General features: G+C 49.4%; 1 protein-coding gene across 2 annotated transcripts; it reads right to left on the reverse strand.

Annotated features, from left to right (window-relative positions):
- Positions 1 to 897: 897 nt before the first annotated feature.
- GPN1 (GPN-loop GTPase 1) lies at positions 898 to 17,601 on the reverse strand. Of its 2 annotated transcripts, XM_044421074.1 has the most exons (14): positions 17,346 to 17,600; positions 17,112 to 17,205; positions 16,301 to 16,340; positions 14,847 to 14,913; positions 14,536 to 14,573; positions 11,444 to 11,522; positions 11,252 to 11,346; positions 10,079 to 10,124; positions 4,360 to 4,506; positions 3,628 to 3,710; positions 3,103 to 3,142; positions 2,776 to 2,869; positions 2,227 to 2,346; positions 898 to 1,644 (listed from the first exon to the last, which is right to left on the reverse strand). In XM_044421074.1, exons 1-14 carry the CDS (start codon positions 17,439 to 17,441, stop codon positions 1,559 to 1,561), a joined length of 1,125 nt encoding a protein of 374 aa, XP_044277009.1. In that variant the 5' UTR covers positions 17,442 to 17,600; the 3' UTR covers positions 898 to 1,558. The 2 variants fall into 2 exon arrangements, with proteins under 2 accessions (XP_044277009.1, XP_044277010.1); XM_044421075.1 differs by lacking the exon at positions 17,112 to 17,205 and having other exon boundaries at positions 17,346 to 17,601.
- Positions 17,602 to 17,605: the final 4 nt, after the last annotated feature.

Genomic DNA, 17,605 nt, shown 5'->3' on the forward strand with positions numbered 1-17,605 from the left:
TGCATCTGTTCCCGTTTTAATCCACTCCTTGCTCCCGAGACAGATTGCTGCTGCCTAGAATCTCCAGGGTATTTGATCAAGGGCTTGCCACAGGCAAGTTAGTGCGGATCCCAGAGCTGCATGGCCCTGAGCCACGGCCTCCATGGACTCAGCTCCATCTTCCTAGGCTCCACGTGCTTCCAGGTCACCCAGGCTCCTGGGCAGGCAAAAGTGGTCTGGCCTCCTGGAAGGCTGTTCTTGCAGGCTTGGGAACCAAAGGGCTCTCACTTAGTGGCCCTGGTGAAAGGGTCTGAAGGCTGACTTGGCAACAAAGGAAGCAAGCTGGACACAGTCCAAGGGGGGGGGGGGAGGCTTTGCAGCCCCACTTAACCAAGGGCAGCCAGAGAATTGTTTGAGGTCACTCAGGTGCAGCCTTCCTCTTGCCCCTGCAGTCTTTCCCAGCTGACTCCCAGGACCCCTCACAGACCCCTAAAATGAGGTGCAGCTGTACCACCAATCCAGATCACAAAGGCCTCCCCCAGGGCCTTCCCATTTTGAGACTGGGTTGTTCATGCACAAGGGCATAGCGGAAGCAGGCAGTGCTGTGCTGGCGAGGCTGGCCAAGCAGCTCTGCTTCTTTCAGTGTGGCTGCAGGAGGATCGAGCACTGGAAAACCTGTGGCAAAATCCCATCGGGATCCAGCACAGGCAGGGCGACGACTCTGGTTTGCAAGTCACGCACCCCAAGGACCGACTTGAATGCAAGTGATTTTCACGTGGAGTTGGGTCTCTTTCCTGGTTCCCATCAAACTGAAACCACTGCATTGTGCAGACAGTAAACACACACACACACGTGTGCACACCCCCCCCCCTTGCTATGACTACCATGACACAAAAGCAGGCACACGAGGCACACCTCTTCAGGGATTGTCACAATGTTTACATGTGCTGTTACGTGCAGAGCGCCAGCTTATACCTTGCTTCTGCTTCTTGTTCTGGGCGCACACAGCAGGAGTCGGCCTGTCCTCCCACGTCAGCTTATTCAGGGGCCTCTGATGGAAGGCTTTGTCTCCGCCGTTGCACCCCCTCCACAGCCCCTCAGGCCCTTTCAGGGTGGGCCAGGGAAATGCAGCCTCATCTGAGCCCACAATTCCTAATAGTTCTGAAAGCAAAACTTAACCAGCTCTGCTCTTGGCTCATCACAGGTAGTAGAGGGAATGGAGTGCCTTGAGCTGAGCTAGAAAGAATGAGCTGCACCAGCAATTTATAGCAAAATAGGCCTTTTCACATAAGTTATAGAAAGTGGTCAACACTGCAGGTGGGATTCACAACACGTGGCCTGGAATTGACAGGATGCCTCTCTTCACAGTTCACACACGCTCCCAAGGAGCCACGTCACTTCCATCTGCAGAAGTGGCAGTGCCTGCCAGTCAGGAAAGCTCCCATACGGTGATTCAGCCGTGTTCCCAAGGCCAACTGCCATGGGGAGACCAGAGTCCCGCAGGCCCGGAGAAGGGGCTTGGCCAGGCCTCCTCTGCCTCCTGCACGCACACACCCACTGCAGCTGCTGCTGCCCTCTCCTAGTGGTTGCTCCTGGCTGGATACCGCAGCTTAGCCTCCTGTAAAAAGCTCTGGAAAGCAGGTTCTTCATGGCTCTTCTCAGTCACTACAGCAGGACACACAAGAGACCTCCTGGCAAACTGGGGCCCACGAAAACCTCTGGGGCCCAGAATGCCTTCTCGTAGCAGACCTCCCCAGCCCGCCCACTCTTCTAATTCTGTTAAGTATTAGCATCAACTCTACCGCAGATCTGCCAAGATCCCCGTAAATGGGCACGACTCAATAACCTGCATATTGGGGCAGGGAACAGTTCCGAAGAAGCGGGATCACTCCATCCGTAACACCTCTTCCCCAGCTGGGAGAAGCCCACACAACAAAGCTGGGTTTCTAAGCTGGAAGCAGCAGCCCTTGAACTGGTGCCTTGGCAAGGGTGACTTCATGTACCCCTTGAGGATGGTGTGGGGCACATGAGCTAGCAGGCATTAAGAATGCTCTCCGTTATCGCCAGTCACTGACCAGCGGGAAGAGCAGAGCTGGCTCACGGAGCATCCCCTGGGGAGGTTCAGTGGGCCAGCTGGCAGGCCAGGCTGACCACTGGCCCAGCAGCTCTTCATCCCAGTTGTGAATGAGCACAGCTCCCCGCCCGCAACCATTCATAAGCTGCTCCTGGGCTTTGAGCCTCCCCTACCGTCATGGTCGATGTCATCAGCATCGCTCTCTTGGCCCCCATCCTGCCCCTCTTCCTCCTCCAAAGTGCCTCGTGTCAGAATCAGTGCTGAGGGGCCCAGTGAAGACTCCGCTGTCGAGCCTAGGAACGAGAGCCAGGTGGCTGCCAATCCCGTCTTGCCCATGGTGACCCCTCAGCCTCCTGGGGGCCTCCAGCTCTGCACACTGCGGGGGACCTTTGCGGGCACGGCTCTGGCACAGGCACACCGTGGGGGGCTGGCAAGCACGGCATGCAGGGCGACGCTGCTGCAGCAGGAACCACGTCCACCCCAAGGCACCGTACGAGGCCCTCCCACTCCACTGGCGCCCACCTGCTCTGCCAGCACCCCTCCCTTCCCCATGAAGGCCCAGCTGCCCTTGGGGCCAGCTCTCTCCCTGGCATTTGCTACACAGTAGCTGAAAAGCAGCGATGGCCGAGGAAGCCAGATCGCCAGCTGCCTCCGCCTCTCTAGGTGCTGCCACCCGTTTCTCAAGGATGCCGCCAAACCACACAGCCATAGCTCTTTCATACCGGACGCTGCTGGGCTGCCATCCATGGCCAGGGGCCCCATGTCATGCTGCAGACGCACCAGCTGCTCCCGCTGCCGCTGGCTTTGAACTTTTTCCTGCAATCAAAGAAATGCCGCCTTTCTGCCTGCTTGGCTCAGCAAGGGGCCACCTCACCTCTGCCTCTGTCCAAGCAACACCCCCATTGTTCGCGAGAAGCCAGGGGGCCCCCCTGAGCCTTACCATGGCTGCAAGGACAAGTGGGAGGTGAGGCCGACGCAACACGCTTGGGCCTGCCAGAAGGAGCTGGCAATAAAGACCCACACCTCACAGAGGGCAGCGCAAGACTCACCCGCTTCTTCCTGAGGCGCTCATACTCCGGGCGGTACTCTCTGCAGGGAGGGAAAGGAGTGAGCTCCATGCACGTCACTGTGGGCAACCTGACTCAGGCTCTGGCCACCAGCCAGCAGCTTTGGGACCCAGGGGTGCTCCTTGTGTGGCCAGCAGCACTGCAGGGAAACAAGCATCACGAGCAGGAGCTGACCGGCACCCGCCATGGGAAAGGAGCTCCTCCGGCGGGCCCCATAGCGGCACAAACGGCAAGGGATGCGCACCGGTCTCACCAAAGGCCCCTGCCCTGCCCAAGAGGACTCACTGGATGGGGCAGACAAGCAGTGCCAGGGCCATATGGGGCACCATATGGGGCGAACAAACAGCCCCAGGCCTCAGGCCAACATGAAGAAGAGGCTTCTAAATCACGGCTATGCCGGACAACTGATGTGAGCTCCCCACAAGCAACCAGAGGAACTACCAGCCAGGGGCGCCAGACAGCCCCCTGTTCAGGCTACACCTGGACAGTAGCTGCCCGAGGACTCACCGTTCATATTCATCCACAGCTTTGGACACATGTTCAAAAAATTCATCCAGCCCTGTTCCCTGGACAGCAGAGACACCTACCACCTGCAAGAGAAAGTCCCTCACTTTCAGCAGGGAATGTGCGAGTGGAAACTGAGGGCAAGATGAAGGCTGCCTCCGAAAGGAGAGTGGGGCTTCTGAACACACCCGTCCCTTCTTTCCCCCGTATCTAGCAACACATCACACGCTCAGGATATAGTGGGCAGAACTCTGCCAAACACCCTGTAGTCACCCTCTCTTAAAGGCATTTTAAAAACTCATCTGTTTACAATGGATTGTAGTTGAAGTGTGTGCTGGAAAAACGTTTTGCCACAGCTTGAAAATAGCTTTGTATTGGTATTAATATTTAAAGTGCAAAAGATACATACATTAAAAGTTGTAATTTAAAATGATTTTCCATGTTTTCCCTGAGTGAATCTGGTTCAGGAAGTCAGCGTCTAAATATTTTAAATAAATGCATATATGAATGACATTTAGGATTTAAGGCTAGGAAGGTGGAAAGAAGGTAGCTCAAGCGGCCTCATAGACTACATGGATGAGATTGTACCAACGTGTGTGTGGACATGCATGCTGAAAAGTGGTGATCACATCTCCACAAGCACTGGAACACCGTATTGGTTAGAAATCTCCAACTATTTAAAAAAAAAAAAGGTAAACCCACTGGCCACCCAGGAAGGACAAGAAAAGCACCCACCTTGAGTGAACTGTAGAATTCATCCAGAACCAGGCTCATGGAGCGAGTCAGGTTACTGACATAGGTGGCTTCCTGATTAAGGGCATCCTGAAAAGCTTCAAAGTCTTGCATCCATTCCACAGCAAAGCTATGGTCAATGATGTCTGTCTGAAGCAAGACAGAAGAGAAGGCAAGATGGCTAGTCTCACCTCAGGGACAGAGCCTCTCTCCGCAGCTTGGCAGTAGCTGGCATTCCCACCTCATGCCCTGATAGCCCCAGGCGAGGACCACTGGCCCTGCTGCGCTGCCTGGCTCTCGGTTCTCCCTAGAGGTGTCAGGGCTGACTGACAGCTGACCCATCTTCTCACTCAAAGGCAGGCTAAATAGTTGGAAGCTTTTCGCTCAGCCAGGTTTGTGATATCCCCTGATTAAAAGAAAAAATTGGTGTCCAATTCAGATATCTGACTCTCCCCTGGAAACAAGCAAGTAAAAGAGTGCCCTTGACAAAAGGGAAGGAGGGAGACCAGACCGACTGCTGCCTAGCTCCCACACCTACACCCAAACTTCTCTTTGAGCAAACAACTTGCCCAAAAGGGTCCCAGAAAAGAACCACCCCCCTCAGCTCAGAGTGGGAGAAAGCAGGTCAGGCTGCCCAGCAACCCCTCCTGCGAACAGACCTGCACAGCCAGCCCTCCTGCCATCCAAGGGCCAGCACATTTTTCAGCCCCAACGCCTGCCTGGGCAATGCTCCTGCCCATCGAAGGTCAAGGCACTGGCAGGGAAAGCGGGAAACTGGCAACGCAGAAGCTAGGAGTCACTAGGAGAAGTTCAGTAGGGGGCCACAGTCCACAGTCCAAACTGAAGGACTCCTGGCAGGGGACTAGGCACCCTTAATGAGGACTGGAATGTTCCAAGGAATCTCGTGCCCTTGCCAGGAGGGCTTGAAACTGAACCCTGCTTGGAAGGGATGAGGAAAGGATCAATCAGAGATGTTGAGGGAAAGGTTAACAAGAAAGTTTAGGCTTGTATAGGAAGAGGAAGGAAAGTCAGATTACAAAGGAAGAACATCAGCAAGTAGCAAGGAAGTGCAGGGATGCTGTCAGGAAGGCTAAACAAGAGAGCCTTCTTCAAATACATCCAAAGTAAAAGACAGACAAAAGAGAAGGGAGTTCAAGTACTTCCTGTGGATGGAACAACAGGAACAGATGGCAAAGTAAAGGCAGAAGAACTGAGAAATACTCAGCACCTACTTTGGCTCAGTCTTCTCCCAAAGGAAGAACTACAGCCCTTCTGACAAAGGTGAAGTAGATGCTGAAGGGGCAGGATGGCAGCCCAGGCTGACGGGCAAATGGTCAAGGATCTTCTAATTGGGCTAAATGAGTTCACATCTCCAGGGTCCGATGAACTTCAACCCAGAGTCATAAAACAGTTAGAGAAAGAATTCTCAGAACCACTATCTTCTTTGAGAATTCATGAAAGACACAAGGAAGGCCAGATGACTGGAGAAGGGCTTCTGTTGTTCCTATCTACAAGAAAGGGAAAAAAAGATAAACCTGGGAACTACGGACTAATCAGTCTGGCATCAATCCCTGGAAAAATTCTAGAGCAAATTATAAAACAGTCTGCAAACACCTTGAAGACAATACAGTAATTCCTAGAAGCCAACACGGGCTCCTCAAGAACAAATCCTGGCAATTTCATTTCTGTACTTCCATCAGCTGGAATGGACAGGTCGGCGGAGCCTCCTCAAGCACTCCAGACAAGGGAAATGACCCACTTATATTGAGCACCTTTTTCCAGCAGCACAGCCGACAGAGATCAGGCGGCAAAGTGTACTGGGGAGAGCAGCCAACAAAGCATAAGCTCCAACTGCTGCTATGTGAGGACAGAAGGGCATTAGCAGGGCTGATAAGGGGTGGGTCCTAGGACGTAAGGGTGGTCACTCTTTGACCCATCCTAACAGGCCAAGAGGATGCCCACCCATTGAGAAGGCACTCAGGAGGGGCCAGGAAGAGGTCACTAAGGTGCTGCATATTAATTAAAACAGACAGGCCACCCACTGTTCACCTAGGCCTAGCAATTGGTGTCCTCCACCAGCAGGGGCTTGGTCCCAAGGGCCTTCCTGGCCCTTTCCAGCTCTACTCGTCTATGATTCTAAGACTTACATTTTTAGGAGCCAGAGACCCAGGCTTTAATTTGGGGAACAGGCAGCTACATTACCAAAATAGCAAAAGGCAGGCTAGAAAGTACAACCATTAGGTGGATCCACAACTGGCTGCAAAATTGGACGCAAAGAGTACTTATTAAAGGCATATTCTCAAACTGGGGAGAGGCGACAAGCCGGGGGGTCCAGGGTTGTGTCCTGGGGCCAGTACATTTTTAGTAATGATTTAGAAGAAGTGTGAGGAAAGATAATTGAATTTGCAGATGACAACAACAAAGCAGGGTGGAACAGCAAATACCCTGGAAGACAGAGATATGATACAGACTGATCTCGATAGGTTAGAATGCTGGGCAGAGAGCAGCAGAATGAAATCCAATAGGGACAAATGCCAAGACCTCTTCTTAGGAACAAGGAATCAAATCAGATGGAAATAGTTGACTCAACAATACTGAAAAAGAAGGCTCTTGGGGCTGCTGTAGATCACAAGCTGTGTGTGAGTCAACCATGTGATCCAGCTGCAAAAAGGGCAAACACTATTTTGGGATGCATTAACAGAAACATTGCTTCCAAAACATGTGAAGTACGAGCTCCCCTGCACTCGGCACTAGTCAGGCCTCACCTGGAGTGCTGCGTTCAGCTCTGGGCACCTAGAGATAAAGAAAAGCTAGAAAGGGTGCAGAGGAGGGCGGCAAGGATGATTCAGGGCCTGGAGGCAGAGCCCTAAGAGGAAAGACTGAGAACTGGGCATGTTCAGCCTCAGAAGACGACTGAGGTGAGAACTCTGCAAGCACCTGAAAGGCTGCCACAAAGGGGAAGGGCAAGATCTCTTCTCATTCATTCCAGAGTGCAGGACACTGAATAATGGATTCAAGTTAAAATAACCAGATTCAGACTAGACACCAAGAAGAATTTCCTCACTGCCAGAGCCATACAACAATGGACGCTATTAACTGGGAAGCTGTGGGCTCTCCCTTGCTGAATGCTCTAACTTAGTGTCCTGCAACAAGGGGTTGGACATGATGGCCTTCTTGTTGTTAGTGGCAAAGTCGTATCCGACCCATCATGACCCCATGGACAACATTCCTCCAGGCCTTCCTGTCCTCCATCCCCCGGAGGCCACCTAAGCTCAGCCCCACTGCCCCAGTAACTCCATCCAGCCACCTCATCCTCTGCTGTCCCCTTCTCCTTTTGCCATCTATTGTTCCCAGCATTAGGCTCTTCTCCAGGGACTCCTTCCTTCTCATTAGGTGGCCAAAGTATTTGAGCTTCAGCTTCAGTAGCTGGCCTTCTAAAGAGCAGTCAGGGTTGATCTCCTCTAGGACTGACCGGTTTGATCACCTTGCGGTCCAGGGGACTCGCAGGAGTCTCCTCCAGCACCACAATTCAAAGGCCTCAATTCTTCGGCGCTTCCTTATGGTCCAACTTTCACAGCCATATATTGCAACTGGGAAAACCATAACCTTGACTATATGCACTTTTGTTGGCAGGGTGATGTCTCTGCTTTTTAGTATGCTGTCTAGATTTGCTATAGCTTTCCTCCACAGGAGCGTCTTTTAATTTCTTGGCTGCAGTCCCCATCTGCGGTGATCTTGGAGCCCAGGAAAATAAAATCTGTCACTACTTCCATTTCTTCCCCATCTATTTGTCAGGAAGTGAGAGGACCGGATGCCATGATCTTAGTTTTCTTAATGTTGAGTTTCAAACCAACTTTTGCATTCTCCTCCTTCACCCGCATCAAGAGGCTCTTTAGTTCCTCTTCACTTTCTGCCATGAGAGTGGTATCATCTTTGAATCTGAGGTTGTTGATATTTCTCCAGGCAATTTTACTTCCAACTGGTGATTCATCTAGCCCCGCCTTTCTCACGATGTGCTCTGTATATAAGTTAAATAGGCAAGGCGACAGTGTACAGCCTTGCCAAACTCCTTTCTCAATTTTGAACCAATCAGTGGTTCCATGTCCAGTTCTCACTGTTGCTTCTTGACCCGCAAACAGGTTTCTCAAGAGACAAATAAGATGGTCTGGTACTCCCATCTCTTTAAGAACTTGCCACAATTTGTTGTGATCCACACAATCAAAGGCTTTAGCATAGTCAATGAAGCAGATGTTTTTCTGGAACTTCCTAGCTTTCTCCATGATCCAGCATAAGTTGGCAATTTGATCTCTAGTTCCTCTCCCTCTTTGAAATCCTGCCTGTACTTCTGGTAGTTCTCGGTCCACATACTGCTGGAGCCTAGCTTGTAGGATTTTGAGCATGTGAAATGAGTGCAATGGTGCAGTAGTTTGAACATTCTTTGGCATTGCCCTTCTTTGGGATCGGAATGCAAACTGACCTTTTCCAATCCTGTGGCCACTGTTGAGTTTTCCAGATTTGATGGCATATTGAGTGTAGCACTTTTACTGCATCGTCCTTTAAGATTTTGAATAGCTCAGCTGGAATACTGTCGCCTCCACTAGCTTTGTGATTCTATGTCCCAAAAGACAGGAAAGATTATCAGGAAGTTTGCTTGTTGATAATGTGAGTAACAACTCCCGAAAGCAAATGTAAATCTCTTTGTGTTACCAGGAATTAAACAAATTAACCAGCTGGGATAAGGAAAGTTGCCAAAACCAATTGTTGTCTTGCTCCTACATCCAAATGGTATTAACGGTTTAAATGGTGTTAATGGATTGTGAGCCGTCGCAAGGCTATGTAGCAAGGGGACGGCATATAAAAACTTTAAATAAATAAATAAACCATGCAAGAAATAAAGTTTCTTGTTGGCACTTATTTGTGGCAAGTTCTTTAATTTGAAAGGATCTCCTGGTTCAAGTCAGAGAGGAGGCTTCAGCCTCTCCCGGAACTAATTTTGGAAGTGCCAGGAGGGAGGCAAAGACCAGAGCTAAGAACTGAGCCAAGGACTCGTGGGACAAAGAAGGAAGCACAGCAACGGACGTGGCCGCTGCTATTTTGCAGGGAAACAGAGCAGAGCAAAGTGCGGCACTCACAGCCAATGCAACGAGTCTGGAAAACAAATGGAAAGGCCCTGAAGCCCCAGCACAGGAAGGCAAGCATGATCCAAGAGCGATCACCAAGGTGCAGTGGGCCAAAGTAATTGTCTCAGTGTACACACTGGAAGTGCATCTGCCAGCACCCAGCCAAGTGCCCAAGCACGGTCTTGTGACGTCTCCTCCTCCTCTTGCTGAGGCCTCTTTCCGCACAGCCTTCAATGGGCCCGGGGCCCAGGCCACATCCTCCTCTGCACAGAGCTCCCTGCATCTTTGCTTGCCGCCTTCCGCTGCTGCAGTGGCAAAGGCCAATGAGCACCACTCCTATGCCAGCACTCTCTGTCAGCACCTCAGTTTGTTTTCCAGGTGAACCCACCAGGTGTCCAATGGCAGCTCAGATGACCCTCCCCCCTCTGATTTTGTAGACGGCTTTTTAACAAGCAAGAAGAAAAATGGTGAGCATAGGAAAACACAGACAGAGGACGCAGGAAAAGGAGACTGAAACACACAACCTGGAAACGCGTTTTCACTTGGAATTAAAAATGGAACTTGGAAAAGGGTAAACACACCGGGATCAGAGATCAACTCACCTTGTTCATGGCCACAATAAATGGAAGCTTTGTTTTGTACAGGATACTAAAAAGAAGAGAGAAGGGTAAGGAAAGCCTCACACAGGAAAACCTACATCTCCCGAAGTCAGCAAATGACATGAACATCCAGATGCCACCATCCCACAATGGCCATTAGCTCCCGCAGCATAATTGCAGTCTTCAAATATATGAGAGGCTGTAGCGCAGAAGTTGGTGCACAACCATGCGCAGTTTCTGCCAGGCAGATGCTGGCCGAAGTTGTAGGAAAGCAGATTTCAGCCAGCCATCAGAAGAAAGGCCCTAAGCAAGAGCCCTTTAGCAGTGGAACAGTGGCCTGCTTTGGGTGTGGTGGGCGCCCCTTCCCCAGAAGTCATGAGGCAGAGGCTGGGTGGCCAGCTGCCAGCGCGACAGCCTGCCGTGCAGAGCCTGCACTGAGCTCAGGCAGGACTTGCTCAGCCATCCCCAACCTGGTACCCTCCAGTTCCAGCAGCCCCTACCAGCAAGACCCATACTCAGGGAAGATGAGCGCTTTGGTCCAAGCTTGAGGAGGGACCAGATGGACTCCCAAGGACTGCCCCAGCACCGGGACTGATTGCAGGGCACCAAATGCACCCGAGGACCGTGGGTGGCTCGGAACGGTTCGTCTGTGCGGAAAGGACTTCTGTCTGGCTTCTTGTACATTCCAAGAGCAAGGTGCTTATTTTGGCTATGTAGGTTTTGACAATCCTCTATAAGCTTGCCTATACCTTCTATTTACCTGTCAGGGTCTTTTCTGGTTTTCTCCTGTCTGCTGGGATGAAATCATGATCAGACAATTCTGTAAGCCTGGCACTGGAATATCTCATTTGCCAAGGCTTTTAACTCAGGATGCTTATATTTTTTGTGCTTATTTTCTATAAATCCTCTAGATTTATTGGAGTTTTATGTGGATTTATATTCCTGCCAATGTTACATTTTAGTTTTAATTGTCATACAATAGGGAAGTTCATTTTAATAAGCTACCAGAGACAGGTTTTTGGAGAGCCATAATATAGCTAATAAAATGGGTAACAAATGAATGCCACGTTGAGAATTCAGCTACTCTACGTAATTAAAAATGACTGAAAGAAAGCAATAGCTTCTCAGAAAGACAGGGAGAGAGGAAAAACAAACAGGCAAGCAGAGGTCTCTTACCTGCAGGCATACAGCATGTTGGACATGAAGGTGACAGGGCTGGTGCTGCGAGATGTGTCCATCACATAAACCACCACAGATGGGTAGCAGGATGCCTAAATGGGCGCATCCCAGAATAAGCATGAGGAAACCTGGGCTATCCTCCCCCAGGTGCCCTTCCCTATAGAAGCAGGCTGCGCAGACGGCACTCACCAGAGCTTCAGTGATGATGGTACCTGAGGCAGACCAGGTGAAAACCTCAATTTGTCCTGGGGTGTCAATCAGTACGTATCTGCAAGAGAAAGGACTTGCTCTGTCCCACACACAACAAACAGTGATGACAGGCGTTGCACAACCCCGCCACATGCTGAGCCTCCAAAATTAAATGTGGGCCACAGCCTGCAGAACACGAAGCTGGGTCCCATCATGGCTGTCTCTCCTTAGAAGAAAGCAAGTTCTTGCCCAGCCTCTTCCCTCATCAATCCAGTCACTGACATAGATATAGGATGGAAAATTGGCCAATGCTATGTTTTTCCTTGGAAAACTTCCCATTCCATATAGGTCGGTGCTTATCCACAGGTGGCTGGGCTGTTGTGCAGTAATGCATCAAGCTCAGTAAGTTTATGAACATCTATAAGTTATTATTGTAAAGCAAGTACTGACAATGCCTAGGGCTCAGTTACCTACAGGAGAACTGAAAACAAGATGTGACCACCTTTCCTGCACATGGTGCACTGGGGTCCTGGCTAAGTCGGAAGCAGCATTCTTATATACAGTGTATTTGCCTCTATTGTTAACACCGTTCAACACAAAGGTGAAGGAAAGTCACAACAAAGGCCGCAATGACTTGTTTCACGGGAGAAAACGGGACCAAATGTCCATCTAGCCAGCAGTCTCTCCACGCAGTGCTCAATCAATTGCCCATGCAATTCCGCAAGATGACCCGAGGGCAGCAGCGCCCTCCTGCCCAATTTCCTCAGCTTGTGCTCAGACCATCATCTACCCTTTAAAACAGAAACAGAGCGAGTCAGAAGGGGCCATCTAGTCTGACCCCACTGGATATTCTCAAGCTGACTTGGAACCAATTAACAGTGCGGTGTGACAGTGAAGCTGAAGGGAGCGATGCAAAGATTCAGCAGGGACCTGGCTTTCCTGCACTCACAGGATTTCTTTCCTATGCCCGTTCCTGGCTAGGAAGTAAGCCAGGCTGAAGTCAAGCCCGCAAATGCTCAGGAATCCCAGGCAGCCTTTTCCTTGTGCGGAAATGCCCTTGTGCAAAGCAGACAAAGTCACGCGTGTGGAAGCAGAACTCTGCTTGCACAGCAGGCACATGGATGGCGTGCACACAAGCTGGCCTCACTAACCGGACAGTCATCCGAGTGGGATGGTGACCTGCGGCGGCAGGGGCTTGGCCCTAATAACCTTTCTGGCCCCTTCCAACTCTACCGTTCTACGATTCTACGTATGCAGCAGCGGGACTTGCCTTCTGCCAGATGCAAGTCAAGCCCAGAGCAGAGAGAAAGCAGGGCTGAGTTCAGGCAACCAAGCTGGGAGAAAGTCTGACAGATTCCCACCCTCACTCCAGAATCCTCACATGGCACTTGCTGAAGGTGCTGCAATTACCTCTAACAAAAGAAAATTCAGCTTTGATATAGACATTGTCGGCTTTCCTTGGCTATATATCCTAAAAACATGTTATGTCAAGAGTAGCTTTTTTAACACAAGCTAACATCATAAGAAAATATATGCTAGTGCCTGTTCTGATGAAACGATTTCCATAATAAGCTTTCAATATGATTAAATACATCATGTATGCAATATCATATAGTACATTTATTTTCTCCCTAAACAAAAAATTTAACTCAAATATGTTGTAGCCATTGGAGTATGTCTGATTTATTTATGCTGCACTTAAAAATGACATTAAATTTTAGTTCGGGTAACTCAATAGGAAATATTTTATCAAGGTTCAATTTGGATGCCAGGAAGTGCTTCCTGACAGTTAGAACCCCAAAGGTATGAATGGGCTTCCACGAGAGGTCGTTGAGGTCCCATCGGTGCGGGTGTTCAAGGATAGGCTGGACGTGCACATGGTGGGCATGTCGTGAGTGAAGCCGGCTGGTGCCGGGGGTCAGACTAGATGGCCCAGGAGGTCCCTCCTGACTCGCTCTGTTTCTGTTTGTTTATGTGCTTACTCAAGTATAATGTATATTGGGGAATAAAAATGAGTAAAGCGTAGAATATTAGAGTTGGAAGAGACCAGAGAGCCATTGGGTCCAAGCCTTTGATCAGTATAGGACTCCAAGTCAAAGGATCCCAGCTGCATCTTGAATGTCTCAAGTGTAGAAGAGCCCACAGTCTCCTTAGGGAATTGGTTCCATTGTTGTGCTATTCTAATTATCAGGAAGTTCTTTCCCGGCTTCGTGAAACTAATATGCTAAATCAGATAACATTAGTAAGGGCATTGAAAAATGCTACTTCTCGACTTTTTCTGGAAAACCCATGTCATCAGACACTGACTAAGACTGCCAAAGAGTACTGTGCCTGCCTCAGGAGGTGGCTGCTTGAGAATCTGCTCTATCCCAGTAATTCATCAGTCCACCCAAGAGAAGACCCTAAGGTCTCCAAAATCCCACTGCAGGAAAGATGCTTGAGTCCATGGTGGTGGCTCAACTCCAGGGTTTCTGGAACATGACAATCATCTATCTCAATGTCATTCTGGTTTTCAGCATGATTTTGGAATGGGGATGGCATCATTCAGTCTTTGCAGATGCTCTATGAAAGGAACGAAACATTCTTATATCATATTTAGCATCTGATGGTCTGCTTCTTAGTCCAATTTACTTTACTGCTTTAAAGTCTTAAGGCCAGGCTTCAAAGGCTTAAAACAGGGTACCTGGAATACATGCACCCCTGCCCAGTCCCTGATATCACTGGGACAGGCCCACTGGCCCGCCAATAGCCTCACCTATCAGTATCTTGAGGTTCATTTGGCCGGAATACAGGACAGTTCCTTTGCTGGGCAAGGCTCTGAAATGCCATGCCCTGAAACTTCCTTTGTTCCCTGATCCCATTGGCCTGTTAGGGATTTGAACAGAAACTCTTATTTTGTCCTCAACTTTCAATTTGGGAGGTATTATCAGCTATTTTTTCCTATCATTTAGTTTGTGTTTCATGTTTGATATGCATCACTGAAATAAGGTAGCTCAGTACAAAGTGAAGTATATATGCACAATCCTAGCACCTGAATGCTCCCATCTTCCATCCCCACCCTAGAATAGTATCAAACTTTCTCAACAACTCACTGGGATGCAGTCTGTCGTTTTTCAATAAACTTCATCACCTGACAAGAATGAGAGAGAAAAAGATGGTTTAATATTAGAAATGATAGCTGGAGTTCGCAAAGCATCTGTTTTAACAAAGCCAGGGATCCACAGCTCTACAGAATTATGCTGGTACATTTAAACTTTTCAGTGGAAAAACATAGAAACCTGCAACAGCAATAGGATGAGCACACACCAAGCACACATCCCTAGACAATCAAAGAATATTCAGCAGCTACAAAGCCAAACGACACATAGCAAAGTGCAGGGAATTCAACTAAGCAATCATGTACCTGATCAAATCTTGTGGCAAAAAGATTGAGGGAGGTCACAATGCTACCATTTGGGCCTAGCCCATACCTGGAGTGTGTTCAGGAAAGGTTGGAATAGATCTTTCAGTAGTGCCTGAGTATTTCTTCCCAGCCCTTTCCCATAAGAGCAGGAAGCCATATTTAAGAACTACTTGAAAAGTTTCTCTTTAGAACAGGAGCAGTCCACTCAAAATAGCCAGACGGCTAGCATTGAAATACTGTGTATTCACTAAGACGTTTATCTCAACAACTGGTTCCAGCAAAGGCTCAAATGCTGCAACAAAAGCTGCACTTGTTGGGCTGCACTTGTACTGCCATGCAGTGTGCAGAAGTTACCAGTATAAATTATTTGGGCTCCACAAAAAAGTGTCATCAGCCTGAAGCAACTCTTCTAAAAATGGTCACAGCATTTCAAAATATTTAATTTAGAAAAACAACTATAAAGAGAAAGATGTTAGAATTCTATATAATGATTCACAGTGTGGAGAAAGTGGACAGTTTTTCTCCTTTAACCATAATATTAGAACTGAAAAATATCCAATAACACTGACTTGCAAAAGATGCCAGACAGACAAAAAGCAGCAGCTGTTCACACAACACACGGTGCAAATGCTGAGTCTGCTTTCACAGAATGTGGTGAAGGCTACCACTTTGGAAGGCTTTAAAAGGGGAGTAGACATAGGTTTATATCACTAGTTATGTCACGATAGCTGTACGTTACTTCCATTGTGCCTCTCAGTAGGAACTGATGTGGAACAACGGCAGGATAGAGCCAATGCCCTTATGTTCCACTCTATCTGCCTTGCCACCGTGAGAAACAGGATGCTAGATTAAAACAGCCTTTTGGTCTTTCCCAGTGGGGCTCTTCTGATGCTCTGCTGCCACTTCATGTCCAGACCATCACGCTGCACTCTCTTGTGGCTAAAGAAAGCCCAGGTGAGCACCAGGACAAAACAGAACATTTCTTATCCAAGGATGTTTTTGTCTAGACAGTAGAAAAGCCCAACAGACTCATCAGATTATGTTTCTGGCAATAAAGTAGTTAATATAACTTTTAAAAAGAGATAGACACTTTCTTCAGACCTGACAGTGATCAGAAACTCTTGGTTAACAGGATACCATTTAGAGTAGCATCTAGCACATGCCTGGCAATCAGGAACCAAAAGCAGTTGGTACTGGCTAGAGTTTCTGACTAGAGATAAAAGAAAAGTGTCCTTTGTGCCAATGATAACAACTTCCTCCTAAACTTTAAACAACAGGAAAGAAACAGGATAGTCAGCCATGAGTCAGAGCCCTTTCTAATGTCATTTGTAATTTATCCCACAAATGCGTTTGCTCCTCTATTCCCAGCCACTCCACAATCCCACCCCACCACCCATGATGGCCTTGTATGGTCAATATAGTTCTTCAAAAACAGCCCACTGAACCAAGGATACTGCTTCATGACTTCTTTGTACTTCACCGTGTCCCGAATATCTTGAAAAACAAAAAATGAAAAAAGAAGTTACTGTTTATCCCCATCCAGTCATCCAGCACCACTATCACAGCTATCATATAACAGCCTGGCTCAGAACAGATGTAGAGACATTATAATAAATAGGTCACTTCTCTTAGCAAAAACTGCCAGTTCGATGCCACATTCCATTCCCTTGGTCTTTCCATATGCTTCTTTATGCATTTCTGCGAATATCTCCTCAACCTTCCCTTCTATTTCACAAATACATTTAACTACTTTCATATCATCTGAACTCAAAAAGAAAAAGTCTAACATTTACCAACACCCCCTCAAGCTCAACAAGGGGAGTCCCAATCAAACCCCTGGAAACCACCAAGAAAGGGTCAAGCCATTGGAATATGGAATGGGGCCACCTCATCCCTCTTTTTCTACTACTGGAAAAGACACTTCGGCAACGCAATCAAACTAATCTCTTATTATTATTCATTCCATGTATGTGTCACTTTGCAACCAAAGCTTTCAGGGCAGCCTAAGCAATAAACGGTAAAATAAAACAAAGATAAAAAAGAAAACACATTACAGTATCAAGAAACGCAGGGCCCTTCCTTGCCTACAAACGAAGGAGGAATACGCCATCTCCAGCCCCCTGCTCCAGCACCGGAGGAGCCAAGTTCTTTTCCGTCAGTAGTCCTTTTCCTGAGCAAAGGCATGGCAACTTCGCCGTATCTGTTCCAGCTGCGGGAGGCTGGGGCAAAGGAGCCTCCGTCTGGCAGCGGTCGGACCCAACTCACCAATGTTGGCCGGGAAAGGCAGCTCGTGCACAGCCGGGTCCAGGTTGATGATGTACGGAGCAGCGTGCCGCCCATGCAGGTGCGCGGCGAGCCTCTGCAGGGGAAGCGGGGTGCGTCAGCGCGAGCACCGGGGGGCGCCCCTCGAGAGCGGGCTCGCGCAGCGTCCGGCGCCGGGCGGCACCGAGCCCTTCGGGCGCGCCCGGGGCAGCCCAGCGCCCCAGCGCCGCCGCTTACCTGCACGAGGGCGGTCTTGCCGGAGCCGGCCATGCCCAGCACCAGGACGCACACGGTCGACCCCGGGCCGGCACGGGCCTCGCCGCTCGCCGCCATCTTTCCGACGTTTGGCTCCCTTGCTTCCGCTTCCGGCGTGGAGGCGGCTTTCTCTTTCTCGGGGAGGCACGGACCGGCCGACCTAACTTCCGCCGGCAGCTACGGAGGTGTCGCGGCCTAGAGCAGCCTGGCGCTGCGGGAGACCCCGCCGCCTCCTGCCCGGA

Source organism: Varanus komodoensis, unplaced genomic scaffold (genome assembly GCF_004798865.1).
Source record: "Varanus komodoensis strain SLA01 unplaced genomic scaffold, ASM479886v1 scaffold114, whole genome shotgun sequence".
In the NCBI taxonomy this organism is placed as follows: domain Eukaryota; kingdom Metazoa; phylum Chordata; class Lepidosauria; order Squamata; family Varanidae; genus Varanus; species Varanus komodoensis.

Excerpts from the sequence above, each read along its gene's own strand:
- GPN1 (XM_044421074.1), bottom strand. The coding sequence starts at position 17,441 with ATGGCGGCGAGCGGCGAGGCCCGTGCCGGCCCGGGGTCGACCGTGTGC. Across the intron at positions 16,341-17,111 it reads GCCTTTCCCGGCCAACATTG|ATATTCGGGACACGGTGAAG; the intron begins GTGAGTTGGGTC and ends TTGTTTTTCAAG. Across the intron at positions 11,523-14,535 it reads AAACGACAGACTGCATCCCA|ATACGTACTGATTGACACCC; the intron begins GTGAGTTGTTGA and ends TTTCTCTTGCAG.